Source organism: Amblyraja radiata, chromosome 25 (assembly GCF_010909765.2).
Source record: "Amblyraja radiata isolate CabotCenter1 chromosome 25, sAmbRad1.1.pri, whole genome shotgun sequence".
Classification (NCBI taxonomy): domain Eukaryota; kingdom Metazoa; phylum Chordata; class Chondrichthyes; order Rajiformes; family Rajidae; genus Amblyraja; species Amblyraja radiata.
In genome coordinates, this window is record NC_045980.1 from 26,860,995 (window position 1) to 26,877,827 (window position 16,833).

Consider the following 16,833-nt stretch of genomic DNA (forward strand, 5'->3'; position numbering starts at 1 on the left):
CGTTTCTGGTTCTTGAGAAATCTCCCCTTAAGAACTCCTCGACATCACAACGTCACCGAGTTTTAATTATTCATGCAAATCTCTACCCACGTGAGGGGGGGGGGGGGGGGGGGGGGGGGGGGGGGTATAGCTAGAATTATAGAGGAGAAGAAAAGAATAGCAAACTGCATGGCCAGATGTAGGAACTGCTGTGTAGCCAGTGGTTAGGCAGGCAGATATATTTTGTGCAGAAACAGAAAATACTAGGGATGTTCAACACCTCAGAGAATACATGTGAAGGGGAAAAGGACGTGAACTTTTGTTAAGTCAATAAAGCTTCACCAGAACCAAATAATTCAGCTCTTCACAGATGCTACCGATTGTCACCGCCCTTCACTGTTTTTATTTCAGATTTCCAATGTCACAATTTTATTTTATTTTTCAACTTCGTGTTTTTGATTCCGAGCTGGAAGGAGTGAAATTAAAACACGTTGAACATTTTACGAAGCTTTTTGAAATTAATTTTAGGCTTAATTTGTGGAAAATTTATAAACCATTATTTTCTTTGCAGTTATCACCCGTACAGATAAAATGCGATGAATCGCGTAGGTTTTCGATGGCACCGCATAAGCTTTGCGGCAAACCATCATATTCTTTGTGCTTTGTGCTTCCAAACAGTTCACAATGTGTATATGTATATTTGTAGGTTATAATACTGTGTGACGAGCTAACAATTCAGAGGACGCTCCCGCCATTTCCGTATTCATCGCCATAGGACTGAAAGCATTAATACTTCAATTGTCAACTCGAAATGTTCGAGGCAGATTGATGGAGAAGGGAAAAGAAGACGCTGAGTATCATTGCAATGAAGATATATGAAAGACAATTGCGTTTTGCACAATTACATGAAAACACGATAAATCCTTGAAACGCATTTGACAAAACAAAAGGCCAATTGAAGGATTTGTCATTGTGGGCGATAATATAGTGAAACAAATTTCTGAATGGTTAAAACAACAAATCAGAAAATAAGGACACTTGGAATCTTTGGAATTAAATTGGCGCAATTGGGTAGGCTGAGATCATTGTCGAGAAATTACAGCGTTTAGAAAACTAAGTCATAGTCATAGAGGGCTACAGTGTGGAAACAAGCCCTTCGGCCCAACTTGCCCACACCAGCTAACAATGCCCCAGCTACACTAGTCCCACTTGCCTGTGTTTGGTCCATATCTATGCAAACCTGTCCCATCAATGTACCTGTGTAACTATTTCTTAAACCAGTCTGGCTCGTGAGGTCATTCTGAGGACTGGATAGGCACGCGGGACTTGGATTGGTACTTTTTCAGTCTTCAACATAACATTAATGACAGCGGACATAGCATTAATGGCTTGGAACCATCTTGTCCTTGAATTGGTACTGGCTAAATGGTTGATATCGCTGCTGATCAGTTCCGTGACGTTTTCGGACGTTAGATTGTATGCGGAAGGCACAAACTACACCACCAAGTTCCACCAACCATGTTAGCTTTGCGCTCCGTCGCTGGACATTTGGCTGCATTTACATTCAGAGAGTAATCCGCACTGAGAAAACGCGGCACAGGAACGCCAACTGATCCATTTGAGTAAAATATTTCATTGTGTGTTTCTTTTGATATCATACGATTATTTAAAAATATTGGAGACTTTCAGATGTAGTGATGGTTAAGAAGGAACTGCAGATGCTGGAAAATCGAGGGTAGGCAAAAATGCTGGAGAAACTCAGCTGGTGAGGCAGCATCTGTGGAGCGAAGGAAATAGGCCATGTTTCGGGTCGAGGCCCTTCTTCATACTTCTTCAGCATTTTTGTCTATCTTCAGATGTAGTGACTTTTTTTTACAGTTATAATAGATGACAAATCTGGAGGTGGGTTTTGAAATCTATTTCAGTGAAGTTATAGATGGAAATTCTTATGATATCCAGATAAATTGTGCAAGAACCACGTAATTCTGAATGAAAATGCTGTATATCGGAAATAAACAGAACAGTTAGTAGGTGAGATGGCACCTATGACCACAGAGGTAGAGGTGACTTTTCAGATACATGGCGTTTGGTTTTCTCGGGAAGTCATTCTTTCACAGTCTCCATTATGTAGGGGTGTTATTTTAGCTGGCTTTTGATCAATTTCCTTCTTTGACACGATAATGTGAAACAGGCAGGATGGTTGCGGAAGACTGGACGGGCTAGGTATGCACCTGTTGGAATTTAGAAGATCGCGAGGGGATTTGAATGAAATGTAAAATTTTGAGGAGTCTTGATAGAACATAGTATTAAGAACACTACGGCACAGGAAGAGGCCCCTCAGCCCACCAACTAGATGCTATGGCCAACCATTATCTGCCTGCATATAATCGATATTCCTCCATTCCCTGAATGTCAATACGCCTACACAAAAGTCATTTTAAACGCCACTAATGTATCTACTTCACGACTTCACCACCCACGACTGCGCGTTCCAAGCACTGACCACCCTCTGCGTATAAACATTGCTCCGCACATCTCCTTTAAATTTAGAATTACTGTATCTAGAGGTCAGGTTACTGACGGAGGGTGAGGGTGGGGGATGGGGGGTGGGGGGTGGGGGCATCCATTCCTGTCAGGGATGAGGCGCTGGTTTCCCTCTCAACTTATTTCATATATTTTGGAAGGCGGAAGTAGATAGATTCCCAACTCGATATAGTGATGATTTTACAAAATGTTGAAGTTCATTCTCCTCCTATATACTCATTCAGTTGAGAATGGGGAACGAACAGAAAACGCATTCATGTACATTAGTCTAAATAGGTGGATGAGGATTAACGCAGGTTCGGGGGTTTCTGCGTTGTAACTTTCTATGACTATTTAAACCTCCTCCAGCAGGTCTGCCGCCTCTCGCAAGGCTTCTTCACTTTATTTTCATCGACACATATCAGCCTCATCCATTTCTCCTGGTCCCCTCTCCGTACCACATATTTACTGATATCACCTCCCCCCCTCCCCCACCCCACACTTTCCTGCAATTCAAAGTATTTCTTTTCTTTTTTAAGTGTTGGCGAAAGATCATCACCGTAAACCATTAACCCTGTCGCTTTCTCCATAGATTCTGCCTTAGTCGTTATCTGCCATTATTATTTCATGTATTACATCAGCAGACTTTCTTTGCCATCAGGAACCGCACTCGTCTTCTTTTCAGAAGGTGCACTCACTCTATCGATGGAGATGACGAGCATTAAATATCAGTGTCAAACCGCATTCAGGAAAATCCAGGGCAATTATTTGAAAGAAACAGTTTTTTTGGCAGAGCCACACAATGACTTTTCTTTATCATGCAACAGGGTTTCAAGCACTAATGCAAATCTCCCTCTGGTCCCTCACGATCCAATAAAATGTGTAAATGGTATAACATTTCCATCTAATGGCGCAAAGGCATATTACATCAGCTACATTTCAGAACATTTGCGCGAAACCGCCAGACACGAGAGCAAAGTTATCATGGACTGTTGGACAGTTATTAGGCTGAAACCTCCAAGCTCCCACATAGAATCCGAATTACGGAGCTTGATTCGAGTGATGTCTATTCCGCGTCTGTCACGCATGCCACCCTTTGTATACATTTATGTGGGGATAGATCAGGGCCGGATTTAGATGAAGAGAGGCCCTAGCTTATTCCACTTGTGAGGCCCCTCCCAATCCCCCACCCCCACGAGGTGAGGAAGATGGAAGAGTCCACCAGTTTGACACCGATGTGCAGCCGAGCGTGGCCAATGAGATAAGGGCTGGAAAGCTGTGCTTTTTATTTATTGCCAGTGCTAGTGTTGAGTTATCGGCATATAACACTATTATTCTGAAATGGAGGGCAAGGAAAATTACTGAAGTGTTATTTAGAGACCACAGTGCGTTGTGACAGCATATGTAAGAAAGGCCAATGTCAGTGTCAAAAATATAATACACCAGACCTGTACGAAGCTTTTCAAAAAGGGGGGTGGCATGGCAGGATGACAAAAAAATTATGCGAAATAAGTGCACACAGCGCATATCACAAGCGCGAAGCTCGAAGACCCTTGCGGCCGGGGTCCAGGGCCTGCTTAAGGGCCCTGGAAGCTCTGGTGTTTTAGATGCTCTCTGGTGCATTCTGAGCCTTATTTTGGAGCATTTTTGCACCAGATTTATGACCAATATTTCAGAAATAATTTTGGTTGAGTCAAGAGTAATGAGTGGTTGGAATGGGGTGATTGGGGTAATTGTTGAATACATTTTTTTTAAATCAAGAATTGAAGCTGTCCTTGTTTTAATAATCAAGTTGTACTGTAAAATGTTATGTAAAATGGTATAAAGGAGCATGCAAACACTGCAAACAAAACACATTAATTTTTTTGCAGTAAATAAAACATTTTTTTAGAAAATGTTTTGTGTGTTCATATGATTGCCTGTTACTGTTCGACTGTGTTAGTGTGTGCATATTAAAAATATGATTCAAAATGAAAGTCGCAAACTATGAAATTCATATTTTTCAGTATTGTAATGAAGGAAAAGAAACCAGTTCCAATAGTTTGATATTATTCCTGTGGAGGAGAAAATATAATTGCTCTAAAACCTACCTTAATTTTACAATCTCACTAAAGATAATCCCCCTCTCCCCCTCCTCCTTCCCCTTCCCTCTGCCTCCACCTTTCTCTCCCTCCCCAACTCTCTCTCCCCCTCCCCCTCCCCCTCTCTCTCCACCCCCTCCCCTCCCTCTCCCTCCCCCTCTCTCAACCCCCTTCGGGGGGATCTCAGATACCCCCTCACTGTCCCCCTCTCCCTCTCTCTCTCGTCCCTTCCCCTCCCTCTCTCACCCTCCCTTTCCCTTCACCCACCTCCCCTCTCTCTCCCCCTCCCCTCCCTCTCTCTCCCCGTCTGTCTCAACCGCCCCTTTCCCCCTCTCACATCCCCCTCTCTCCCTCACCCTCCCCTCCCCCGCCCCCTCCCTCTCTCTCCCCGTCTGTCTCAACCACCCCCTTTCCCCCTCTCACACCGCCCCCCTCTCTCCCAAGCAGCGAGGCTCCGACTCCGCGCCGCAGACACCGCAGACACCGCGGATGGTCGCAATCCCCCCCCCCCACAAAACTTCTAGCTGGCCTGAACCAGAATTTAGGGTAATTTCAGTCAAAGTGTAAACGCTGATAGCGCTCCAATTTTTTATTTTTCGGGATTTTATTTACTCTGGGGAAAAAAACACCTTGGCCGGAGGCTCCCTAAATTTTGAGGCCCCAGGTAAATCCGGCCCTCCCTAGATCTCGAGGCCCTAAGCTTAAGCTTGTGAAGCTTATACGTAAATCCGGCCCTGGGATAGATAGGGTTCATGCACAGAGTATTGTAGCCAGAGAGAGAAATCAAGAATTAGAGGACATTGGTTTAAGGTGACAGGGAAAAGATTTAAAAGAAACCTGGGGGGTGGGGGGTGGACATTTTCACACTGTGGGCGGTGGATGTATGAAATAAGCTGTCAGAGCAGGTTGTTGAGGCAGGTACTATAACACAATTTCAAGGACACGGACAGATACATGTGCAGAAAAGGTTTATAGGGATATGGACTACATAGGGGAACGTGGCACCAGCGTAGATGGGGCATCTTGTTGTTTCCATCTTGTTCGTGTATAATCCAATAAAACCTGCTGAGATGTTGAAATCCAAAATCAATACATATTTCCCAGGTCGTTAAAATTGTGGATATTCCATATCGAGATGCTCGATTACTATTGCCGAAAAGCCATCTTGATTACTACGGCTTTTTTAATGTGAATTTGGCGTCCATATTTAATATAATTATGCTTTGAAATTGTTATAATGAGATAATGCATTCCGTTACTCTTTTTAAATTTAACGACTTTGTGCAATATAAGCTGCCGTGTATTCGCGCGCCTATTTACACTCGACTTGGTGTGATATATAATAGCATAAGAAAATGTGTGTTACTTCCGACATTATGTTACATTGTTTCAGGGTTTGAATTAGTAATGACTTGCAAAAGCTACCCGGGAAAAAGATAATCTTTGCTTGGGACGACGGTAGCCATGAAGCTATCAGATGATCACAAATCCCATGAATCGCTGATATGCTTCAGAAAATACAATTTGTAACAAATTTGGGATGCTTAGCACCTGAAAATTTCTCCGTCATTCAAAATCACCGGCTGATTCAATAGCAACCTCTACTTGGAGTTCGAGTTTAGTTTATTGTCACCTGTACTGAGGTACAGTGAAAAGCTTTTGTTGCGTTCTAACTAGTCAGCGGGAAGTGAGGGGGGGGAGCGATTGACAAATTTGGAGTATAAAGATAGAGTTAAAGCAGAAGTGAGTACAGAAAAAGTTACAAAAGACTCCCGAATTAATGGAAAGGAATGTTCGAGAAGGGTAAGAGAGTAAGGTCAGGGTCAATAGTGACCGGAGTGAGAGGGGAGGTGAATAACGAAGTCAAAGTGTTGTATTGCGCGAAGTATAAAAATTAAAGTGGATGAGCTTGAGCCAGAAATAGGCGAGTATGATGTTGTGGGAATTACAGAGACATGGCTGCAAGAGGACCAGGGCTGGGAACTGAATATTCAATGGCATACGTCCTATCGAAAAACAGACAGGTGGGTAGAGGGAGTGGGGTAGCTCAGATGGCGAGGAATTAAATTCAGTCCCTTGCGAGGAGTGACATAGAATCAGTAAATGTAGAGTCAGTATGGATGGAACTGAGAAATAGTAAGGGTAAAAATACCTTAATTGGGTGTTATATACAGGCCCCCAAACAGTAGCCTGGATATAGGGTGCAAATTTGAATCAAGAGTTAAAATTGGCATGTTGTAAAGGTTGTTATTGGAGATTTCAACATGCAGGTGGACTGGGAAAATCAGGTTGGTACTGAACCCCAAGAAAGGGAGTGTGTGGAGAGCCTCCATGATGGATTCTTAGAGCAGCTTGTACTGGAGCCTACCAGGGAGAAGGCAATTTTGGATTTAGTGCTGTGTAGTGAACCGGATTTGACAAGGGAACACGAGGTAATGGAGCCATTACGAGGTAGTGACCATAATATGATAAGTTTTAATCTAAAATTTGAGAGGGAGAAGAGTAAATCGGAGGTGTCAATATTACAGTTGAACAAAGAGGAATATGGAGCCATAAAGGAGGAGCTGGCCAAGTTGACTGGAAAGATACCCTAGCATGGATGACAGTGGAACAACAATGACAGGTATTTCTGGAAATAATAGAGAAGGTGCAGGATCAGTCCAATCCCAAGAGGAAGAAAGATTCCAAGGGGAGTAAGGGGCGACCGTGGCTGACAAGGGAAGTCAGGGACAGTATAAAATAAAATAAAAGTACAACATAGCAAAGAAGAGCGGGAAGCCAGAGGATTGGGTAACTTTTAAAGAGCAACATGATAACTAGAAATGCAATACGTGGAGAAAATATGAGGTGCGAAGGTGAGCTAGCCAGGAATATAAAGGAGGATAGTAAAACCTTCTTTAGGTATGTGAAGAGGAAAAAAATAGTTAAGACCAAAGATGGACCCTTGAAGACTGAAAAGGCCACATTTATTGTGGGGAACATGGAAATGGAAGACGAGTTGACCAGGTACTTTGGATTCGTCTTCACTAATGTAGATTAACCTTTATTAATCCATGTAGTGGATCATTCACAAACAACTAAGGAGGGCACAAACAATCTTCCTGATATCGTAGTGGCCAGAGGATCTAGGCTGACGGAGGGACTGAAGGAAATTCACATTAGGCAGGAAATGGTGTTGATGGGCCTGAAGGCGGATAAATCCCCAGGGCCTGATGGACTGCATCCCAGGGTGCTTAAGGAAGTGGCTCTGGAAATCGTGGATGCATTGGTGATCATTTTCCAATGTTCTATAGAATCAGGATCAGTTCCTGTGGATTGGATGGTAGCTAATGTTATCCCACTTTTTAAGAAAGGCGGGAGAGAGAAAACAGGGAATTATAGACCAATTAGTCTTACATCGGTGGTGGGGAAGTTGCTGGAGTCAATTATAAAAGATGAAATAGCGGCACATTTGGATAGCAGTAGCAGGATCGGTCCGAGTCAGCATGGATTTACCAAGGGGAAATCATGCCTGACTAATCTTCTGGAATTTTTTGAGGATGTAACTGGGAAAATGGACAAGGGAGATCCCGTGGATGTAGTGTACCTGGACTTTCAGAAAGCATTTGATAAGGTCCCACATAGGAGATTAGTGGGCAAAATTAGAGCACATGGTATTGGGGGAAGGGTGCTGACATGGATAGAAAATTGGTTGGCAGACAGGAAACCAAGGGTAAGGATTAACGGGTCCCTTTCAGAATGGCAGGCAGTGACTAGTGGGGTACCGCAAGGCTCGGTGCTGGGACCGCAGCTATTTACAATATATATTCATGATTTAGATGAAGGGATTGAAAGTAACATTAGCACATTTGCAGATGACACAATGCTGGGTGGCAGTGTGAACTGTGAGGAAGATGCTATGAGGACAGTTGACTTGGACAGGTTGGGTGAGTGGGCAGATGCATGGCACATGCTGTTTAAAGTGGATAAATGTGAGGTTATCCACTTTGGTGGCAAAACAGGAAGGCAGATTATTATCTAAATGGTGTCAAGTTGGGAAAAGGGGATGTACAATGGAATCTGGGGGTCCTTGCTCATCAATCAATGAAAGTAAGCATGCAGGTACAGCAGGCAGTGAGAAAAGCGAATGACATGTTGGCCTTCGTAACAAGAGGAGTTGAGTATAGGAACAAAGAGGTTCTTCTGCAGTTGTACAGGGCCCTGGTGATACCACACCTGAAATATTGTGTGCAGTTTTGGTCTCCAAATTTGAGGAAGGACATTCTTGCTATTGAGGAAGTGCAGTGTGGTAGTTGACGACTGTGTTTCCTCTCTTGTGGAAACACTCCCAAAATTTAGAATTAGCTTGAAACAGCTTTGGACACCCCGAAAGGAATGTGATCCACGTTGGAGCATGTTCATTTCTTTGATAACCATGCATTGGTATATGTTTTGATACCAAATATATACACAAATTCATAGGTGTCAGATGTTATGGGGAGAAGGCAGTAGAATGGGGTTTGGGGAGAGAGATAGATCAGCCACGATTGAATGGTCGAGTAGACTTGATGGGCTGAATGACCTAATTGGTCTCCTATTCCTTATTACATGAGCAAATTCGATATCTCTTGATGGAATTCATTTTCACGTTCTAACACCTCTAAACATGACGGTGCTGTAAAATGCATTTCTAGGTTTCTCACTACCTAACCTACAGAATTCCTTTCTCTTAAATCAATTATTTAGTTTAATTTCGTAAGGTTTTGTATCATTACATTCAATCAATGTGCGTTTACTGTCATTCGTGGTCAATGTATCACTTTGGAGTTATTTTACATGAAGCTGACTGCAATACCCCAGACGAAGGACCGAGAATACAAGTCTGATGAAGGGTTTTGTCCTAAAACGTCACCCATTCATTCTCTCCAGAAATGCTGCCTGTCCCGCTGAGTTACTCCAGCATTATGTCTACCGAGGATAATGAGTTCCTCTTTCTTTGGTGTAACCCATAATAAACAATAGACAATAGACAACAAGTGCAGGAGTAAGCCAGGAGTAAGCAAATTTTCCACTTAAATAACAACAGCTCTCAAAATGATTGACAATAAATGTCAATACTTCCACATTAATGGGAGGTCCCATAAATGGACATCCGGGTGACAGCTTGATATTTTCATGCTGAGATTCCAGATTTGACAACGACATGGATGGGAGTGTTCGCAAGTCCGAGAACAATCCAATCCATCCCGTTCTCCTTCTTATTTCCTCGTAACCTATTCGCTCACAATGGCAATTAATGCTCCTACATTAACTGAAAATTACAGTGGCCAATTAGCCCAACAACCTGTACGACCCTGGGGATTAATGAGAAATTGGAGCTCACTGGGGGTTCGGGGGGGGGGGGGGGGGGGGTGGTACCGTCACTGGGAGAATGGTGGAGTGAGAGCTGACTGAGATTCCTTTAGATTACTATTTAATCTCCTGCAGGAACTATGGGCTCATTCATTTGAAAGAAGGTTCTGGGGCCAAAACTGAAGACTAACTACATTTTTATTTATTTCAATTATCTGATGTTTCATCTTTTATATTTCATGTTTCATATTTTATTCATATTTTAAATGTGTTTATTTGCTTTCTTTTGAATGAAATTCACTTAAATCTATTTCTGCACCTTTAATGGCTTCTGAATGTCAGAAAGGTTTAGAGACATTGAAAGACCCCCACTAGTTTGACAAACAGCAAAACTGGGAGACGACTTTCCCATTTTGTCAAGAGATTTCAGAATGCGCTTTCGTGGACCATCACATCGCTCGCATCATATTATTCAAGGATCAGCTTCTATCAAGCTCGTTTAGGGGACAGTTTTGGCCGTTCAAATGCCCTTCAGAGTCCATTAAGACGACGTTCCGTGAATGTCGAATGCGGGAGGCATACAGGGACCCCACTCAGGAATCCTGGGTCGACAGACGATTTCTTAATTCTCCACGGTCAAATCCACATGCTGTTATTTGCTCACTCACTTAATCCGTTTGTTTCTTGTTTTCACCCAGTTTATTCCCCATCATAACGTTTTGCGATCTGCGCCTCTCCTGACTGGAAGGGAACTCCGCTTAACCAGCAAATGAGCAAACCCTGGATTAGTGCATCCCGCCCCTTGCTTCCGATCTCACTGCTAGCCCATAGTTCATTCAATTTGATTTGAGGGGCACCATCTCACCCAAAGATTATAGAGGAGTCTCACCCATTGTGGAATCGTTTAAAAAATCGTCATAGTGACTATTATCGTCATAGTGACATATCTTATCGTCATGGTGACATCTCAATGCTGAATCCTGTTATTTATCTCCTTTCCAGTGCAAATCATCTCATTTATCCCTTCCTTTCGAATGTACACTATCCCAGTGAGATAACATGTGTGGGGAGGAACTGCAGATACTTGTTTAAAACGAAGATGGACACAAAAAGCTGGAGTAACTCAGCAGCACAGGCAGCATCTTTGGAGAGAAGGAATGATTGACGTTACGGGTCGAGACCCTTCTTGGTCACCCATTCCTTCTCTCCAGAGGTGCTACCTATCCCGCTGAGTTACCACAGCTTTTTGTGTCTATCCCAGTTTGATACACGGCTGTGTATTTCCTTAATTGATTAAAAGTGTGAAATTTTAAACAGAACTACACAACTCTCCTTCTCCTACACCTTCTTCAACTGGTTCCATGTGCCTACCAACCCTAACTTTCTCCACTATCAGTTTCCGTAAATGCAGCCTCCCGTGTCTCTACTCATCATCTTCCACTTTCTGTGTCTAAATACGCCCCCCTCCCCCCCCCCAGCCTTGGCCTCCTTTCTCATTTTTGATTACTCCCCACGTCAGTCTCTATCACCCACCCACCAGCTGCTTTCTCCGGACTCTATCACTCCCCCTCTTTAACATGGCACCTTCTACCCCTTCTTAACAAATTCCACTTTTCACCAGCTAGCCCCTGTCTCACCCCCACTCTTAGCTCTTTATACTGGCTACCTCCCCTCCACAAACAATCCGGATGCATGCACTCGACCCCAAACGTTGCCTGTCTCTTTGCCACCAGATCCTCCGACCACCCAAGTTCCTCCAGCATTTTTCTTCTGCTTTATTTACCTAGCCCTCTCCGGTTGTTGTTGCACTGCCCCTCTACAAACCAATGCAAACTTTCCCATCTTACTTGATCGGTTTTAATTTTCCGGCGAGTTGTGTACTCCATAAGCAGTCTGAATGAAGTCTATGGTACTGGAGTACCCTACTGGAGTACTGGACTACGGCAGTGGCAACATCGTCACTTTTGCGAAAATATAATCAGAGAAGGTGACTCTGCACATAATTGGGTGGTTGCGAATTAACGCTTCCATAAACTTACAGCTGACGCGTTGCATTAGCACTTGCTCGCGAATAAATATCATTGAATCCCGTTTAGAATGTTAAAAAATATACCACGGTTCACGGAAGTACATAGGAAGGAACTACAGATACACTGAAGATAGTCACAAATGCTGGTGTAACTCAGCGGGATAGGCAGAATCTCTGGAGAGAAGGAATGGGTGACCCTTCTTCACATTGAAGGGCAGTCTATCTATCCAGCGATGCTGCCTGTCCCGCTGAGTTACTCCAGCATTTGGTGTTTATCTTCAGTGTAAACCAGTATCTGTAGTTCCTTTCATTGCCATTCATTGTTCTTTCCCGCCGTAACCCACCTAGAATTACTTTAAAAATACAAACTTGGATTAGTTTAATTCGGCGCCGTGGCCTGGAAACACAACCATGGCGAATAAACTGGAAGGTACACAAAAATGCTGGAGAAACTCAGCGGGTGCAGCAGCATCTATGGAGCGAAGGAAATAGGCAACGTTTCGGGCCGTAACCCTACTTCAGACCCGTGTACTGCATCGTTTCCGTCCTAACTGTTGTAAAGTTAATTTGCTGAAATTAAAACTTTTGCTCAGCATATTTACTAATGTATTAATGCATATTTAGGATATCATTGTTTTGGTACAAAATAGTCGAGCAATGCAGGGCGATAAATGAGACATTATTGCTCTCCTCTCCTTAATAAATTACATTGTGCATTTGCTGTGACTGAAAACATCTATAAAAGAAACAGACATGTAATCTCTGTGCGTGAATTTTATTTCTAAATGTATCAATTCAAGACATCATATTTTTGAATCAAGCACAACCAGATCTGGCGATGTTTGTCTTCAGTGGGTTTGTCTGAGTCTCGTGTTTGACCACACAGGAGTAAAGCTCGTGTGAGTTCCAGTAGGCGGCTGGCAGAGTCAGGTAACTGCTGGTACTGAACGTGTTGTCCTGATCCTGCTGGGCTCGGCCTGTGTCGACGCCATCACTTCTCGCACTGCCGTCCACCGTCCACTCAATGTCCACAACGCCCGGGTTGAACCCGTTTACCAAACACACCAGAGTGGCGGTGCCCTTTCCCGCGATTTCTTCCTCTGAAGGCCCAAGGACTGACACCGCGGGAGGCTGGGGATCTGGAAAATGGAAAGAAGTACAGCATAGTGAATTATTAACGCTGGCCTTCCGAATCAAGTGTTTACCTTGCTTCCCCAGGTTCCAGAGATAGATCATTTGCCGTTTGAGGGGAAATCCAGTAGACGGGGATGCAATCTCTGGAGTTCAGAGCAATGAATGATATTCGCATCGAAACAGGCAAACTCCTTTGATGTCTTGAAAGATTGCATGCAGCGAGAACATTTCCCCCAGCACCAGAGAGAACAGATTCAGAATATCTTTCAAAGGTAGACAAAAATATTGGAGAAACCCAGCGGGTGAGGCAGTATCTATGGAGCGAAGGAAATATGCGACGGTTCGGGTCGAGACACTTCTTCAGACTGAAGAAGGTCTGAAGAAGGGTCTCGATCCGAAACGTCACCTATTCCTTCGCTCCATAGATGCTGCCTCTCCCGCTGCGTTTCTCCAGCATTTTTGTCTACCTTCGATATTTCCAGCATCTGTAGTTCTTTCTTAAACATAATATCTTTCAGGCCGTTTAGGATTAATATGAACGGAGCAACTTCGGATCCAACTGGAAGTATTGGGTAGTCTACTCCTGACACCGTGTATTATGTTTATATATCCACTACTTTACAATTAATCTAATTTTGCAAACACGTGAAAATGTCTGTGCAACAGAAGATCATTACTACAGTTTGTCCAAAGGTCTGGAAACAATTCACAAATGTAAGAATAAATCAATGATTTTTGGTAGATATTTTGGAAAGAGACACTCCCGTAAATACGCCGTGTTCCATTAAATGCTTATCCTATTTACATCCTCGTGGTTGAAAATGTAATTCGGACAATCTTGAGGTAAACTGGGCGATTCAGTAGGGGTGGGAGAATGTGAGGTCGGTCAGAGGAATCAACATTAATTAAAGCGGGAGTCTTACAAAGAAATGCTTTGGTCCATTTCACTCCACCCTTGAAATTAAATGCGGCGAGATTTGGAGATTAGCCGCCAAACTCAAAATATTTCACTGTGATCAATGCCGATTGATTTCCGCAACAATTTAATGAACCCTTCTCAGATGCTGCCTGACCCGCTGACCCGCTTACCAAAGTGCTGAGCACTTTGCGTTTCATTCAGGATTTCAACATCTAGTTTTCTGTATTGCCCTTCTATTGCTGTCTTAAAACACACTTCGCACAGTTCACATAGTGCACGTGTAAATATTACAAACCGCTGCAACCGCTACAGTCGCAGCAACATTGATTCATTTTGAAAAGCTCCTGAATAAGCACGGATCTTTAATTTTATCGTATGGAAGCCACAATCCGTGTCAACCTCAAACTCAAGTCACTAATTCCATTTTGACCGCATGGTCCAGAATAAAGGAAGATTTTTGATTGAAATATCCAGCGCGATTGAAATAATGAGCAGTTCGCAATGTCAGTTTATCGTCAGCCCTTCAAAAGTCTAATAAAATACTTCATTGACTCCTTACCAATGGTAGATTTGAAGATATAAATATTTTAAAAATGTAAATATTGCACAAAATACTTACTTCGATGTATATATATGACGTACCATATTCCAAACTAATGCAACCAAACATTATTTCTATCGCGACAGTATCAACATGTTCAGTTATATTGGACTGAACAACTTGCCAAATACAAAGATATTCAAATAAAAGTGAACGAAAGTGAGTGATATACCAGCCTCTGCAGTGTCAATCAGAAAATGCTCACGAAGGTCTTTAGTGTGAAATAAAATAGCGGCGTTTGCAGATTTTATAATTGTGTTTTTTGTATTTACTGGCAATGAGTTTCGGCTCGGAAGTCAATTCGAAATTTAGTTTCTCGTCGAATGTCACAGCAAAATGCCTCATAAGGCATTGTTAAACACAGTCAGACCATTCACGTAGAATAACAAACGGTGAGGGGAAAGCTATTAGGCAAAGAGATAGATTTCATGAGCATGTTAAGGATGAAAAGAGAGATAGGAAGCATGAGATGCTTGAGGGGTAATCCTGAGTTTTGATCTTCATGGTGACAATAATGTTGACGATTAAGAGGCCAAATTTAGAGAAAGCCAACGCCTCAGATTTTCCTGAGATTAGAGAACCATCCCACGACTGTGATAACAAAATGAGATTTTTTAAATCGAGTGGATACTTAGACATGAACAAAAGTACATCAGTATGACGCGATAACGGAGATTTCCTTACTATCGAGTATGTAGAATATAGAAAGAGAAAGATTCAGGAATAACAAACGCGAAATATGCCGATATTGCACTGGCGGAACCAGCAATTCTCTATTTTCGTCTGCGCGTCAGCGATGCTTTCCACACTGACTCAGCTAAGTGACTTTTTAATCTATCACGCATGCGTTTGCTACATCCACACTTAACCACTCCCTTCTCTTCTCAGGGCTGAAACGCTTGATGAGAGGATCGGCTTAATAAGTGATTCGTCCGCCCGCTCTAAGATTTTAAACACGGAGGCATGAGCGATGGCAGATGCTGCAAATGCTGCAAAACAAAAATAAACTGGTGGAGGAACTCAGAACCATCTGCGGAGGCCTCGTTATACCTTGTCCCGATGCAGAGTCTCAACCTGAAATGTGGAACAGCTCAGTGTCTCCAAAGATCCTGCCTTGTCGCTGACCGCTCCCACCTGCTCGTTTATTTTCCCCAACTTGAACTAACAGGAGTTGTCCTTCGCGTTTGACTTTGTCTAACTCTCACTCGCGGCTACTCACATATCCTGCGTTAATACATTAAACTGGCAGAAATTTCAACTTAAAGCCACCGACTTAATTCGCCCGTAATATCGCAAGAATTGGAGGACAACTTGTAGAGCGCTTTAAAAATCGGATCAAAGTGAAAGCGGATGTTGCCTTGTGCTAATTTTCAGGTAGTCATTATTGTACTTACTGCTTAGATTCAATTTGGTTCCTTTCCCGAAGCCAATATTTCCAACTAAACAGTAATAATCGGCGACATCCTCAGATCGCAGGTTGGTGATGGTCAGGTGCATAATATTGTTCGGATCATCCACGGTACCGGTGAATCGATCTGGAATTCCAGAAGCTCTGGTGCTCTCATACCACACAAGGACCGGGGCGCTGCCGGTCTTTTGCCAATACCAGCTAGTGTAGTAGCTGCTCATCTGGGCTCCTGAGAGGGTACAAGTCATCTTGACCGTTTCCCCCGGAGAGGTGGAGATGGACGTAGGGTCCTGAGTCACCAAACTCTCTGCGATTGAAGCTGGTGAAATAACAAATTAATATTCGTAAACATACAATCTATCAGCAAAATGCAAAGAGCAGCTGCCTGGTGATTAGGTTTTCTACTTACTATGGAAGCAGAACACGAACGCGGCAAGAACGCAAATCCATTCAGACATGGTGAAGGAGGTGGCGAGGGTCAGAATCTAAATGTTTTCCGACAGAGGTCCGTTTCTGGTTCTTGAGAAATCTCCCCTTAAGAACTCCTCGACATCACAACGTCACCGAGTTTTAATTATTCATGCAAATCTCTACCCACGTGAGGCGGGGAGGGGGGGGGGGGGGGGGGGGGGGGGGGGTGTATAGCTAGAATTATAGAGGAGAAGAAAAGAATAGCAAACTGCATGGCCAGATGTAGGAACTGCTATGTAGTCAGTGGTTAGGCAGGCAGATATATTTTGTGCAGAAACAGAAAATACTAGGGATGCTCAACACCTCAGAGAATACATGTGAAGGGAAAAAGGACGTGAACTTTTGTTAAGTCAATAA

At 43.2% G+C, this 16,833-nt stretch overlaps 1 protein-coding gene across 1 annotated transcript; it reads right to left on the bottom strand.

Annotated features, from left to right (window-relative positions):
- Nucleotides 1–12,702: 12,702 nt before the first annotated feature.
- On the bottom strand, nt 12,703–16,513 carry LOC116987506 (immunoglobulin lambda-1 light chain-like). Its single transcript, XM_033043574.1, has 3 exons — nt 16,415–16,513; nt 15,992–16,324; nt 12,703–13,082 (listed from the first exon to the last, which is right to left on the bottom strand). The coding sequence occupies exons 1-3, from the start codon at nt 16,461–16,463 to the stop codon at nt 12,760–12,762; spliced, it is 705 nt and encodes a 234-aa protein (XP_032899465.1). The 5' UTR covers nt 16,464–16,513; the 3' UTR covers nt 12,703–12,759.
- Between the last annotated feature and the right edge of the window lie 320 nt (nt 16,514–16,833).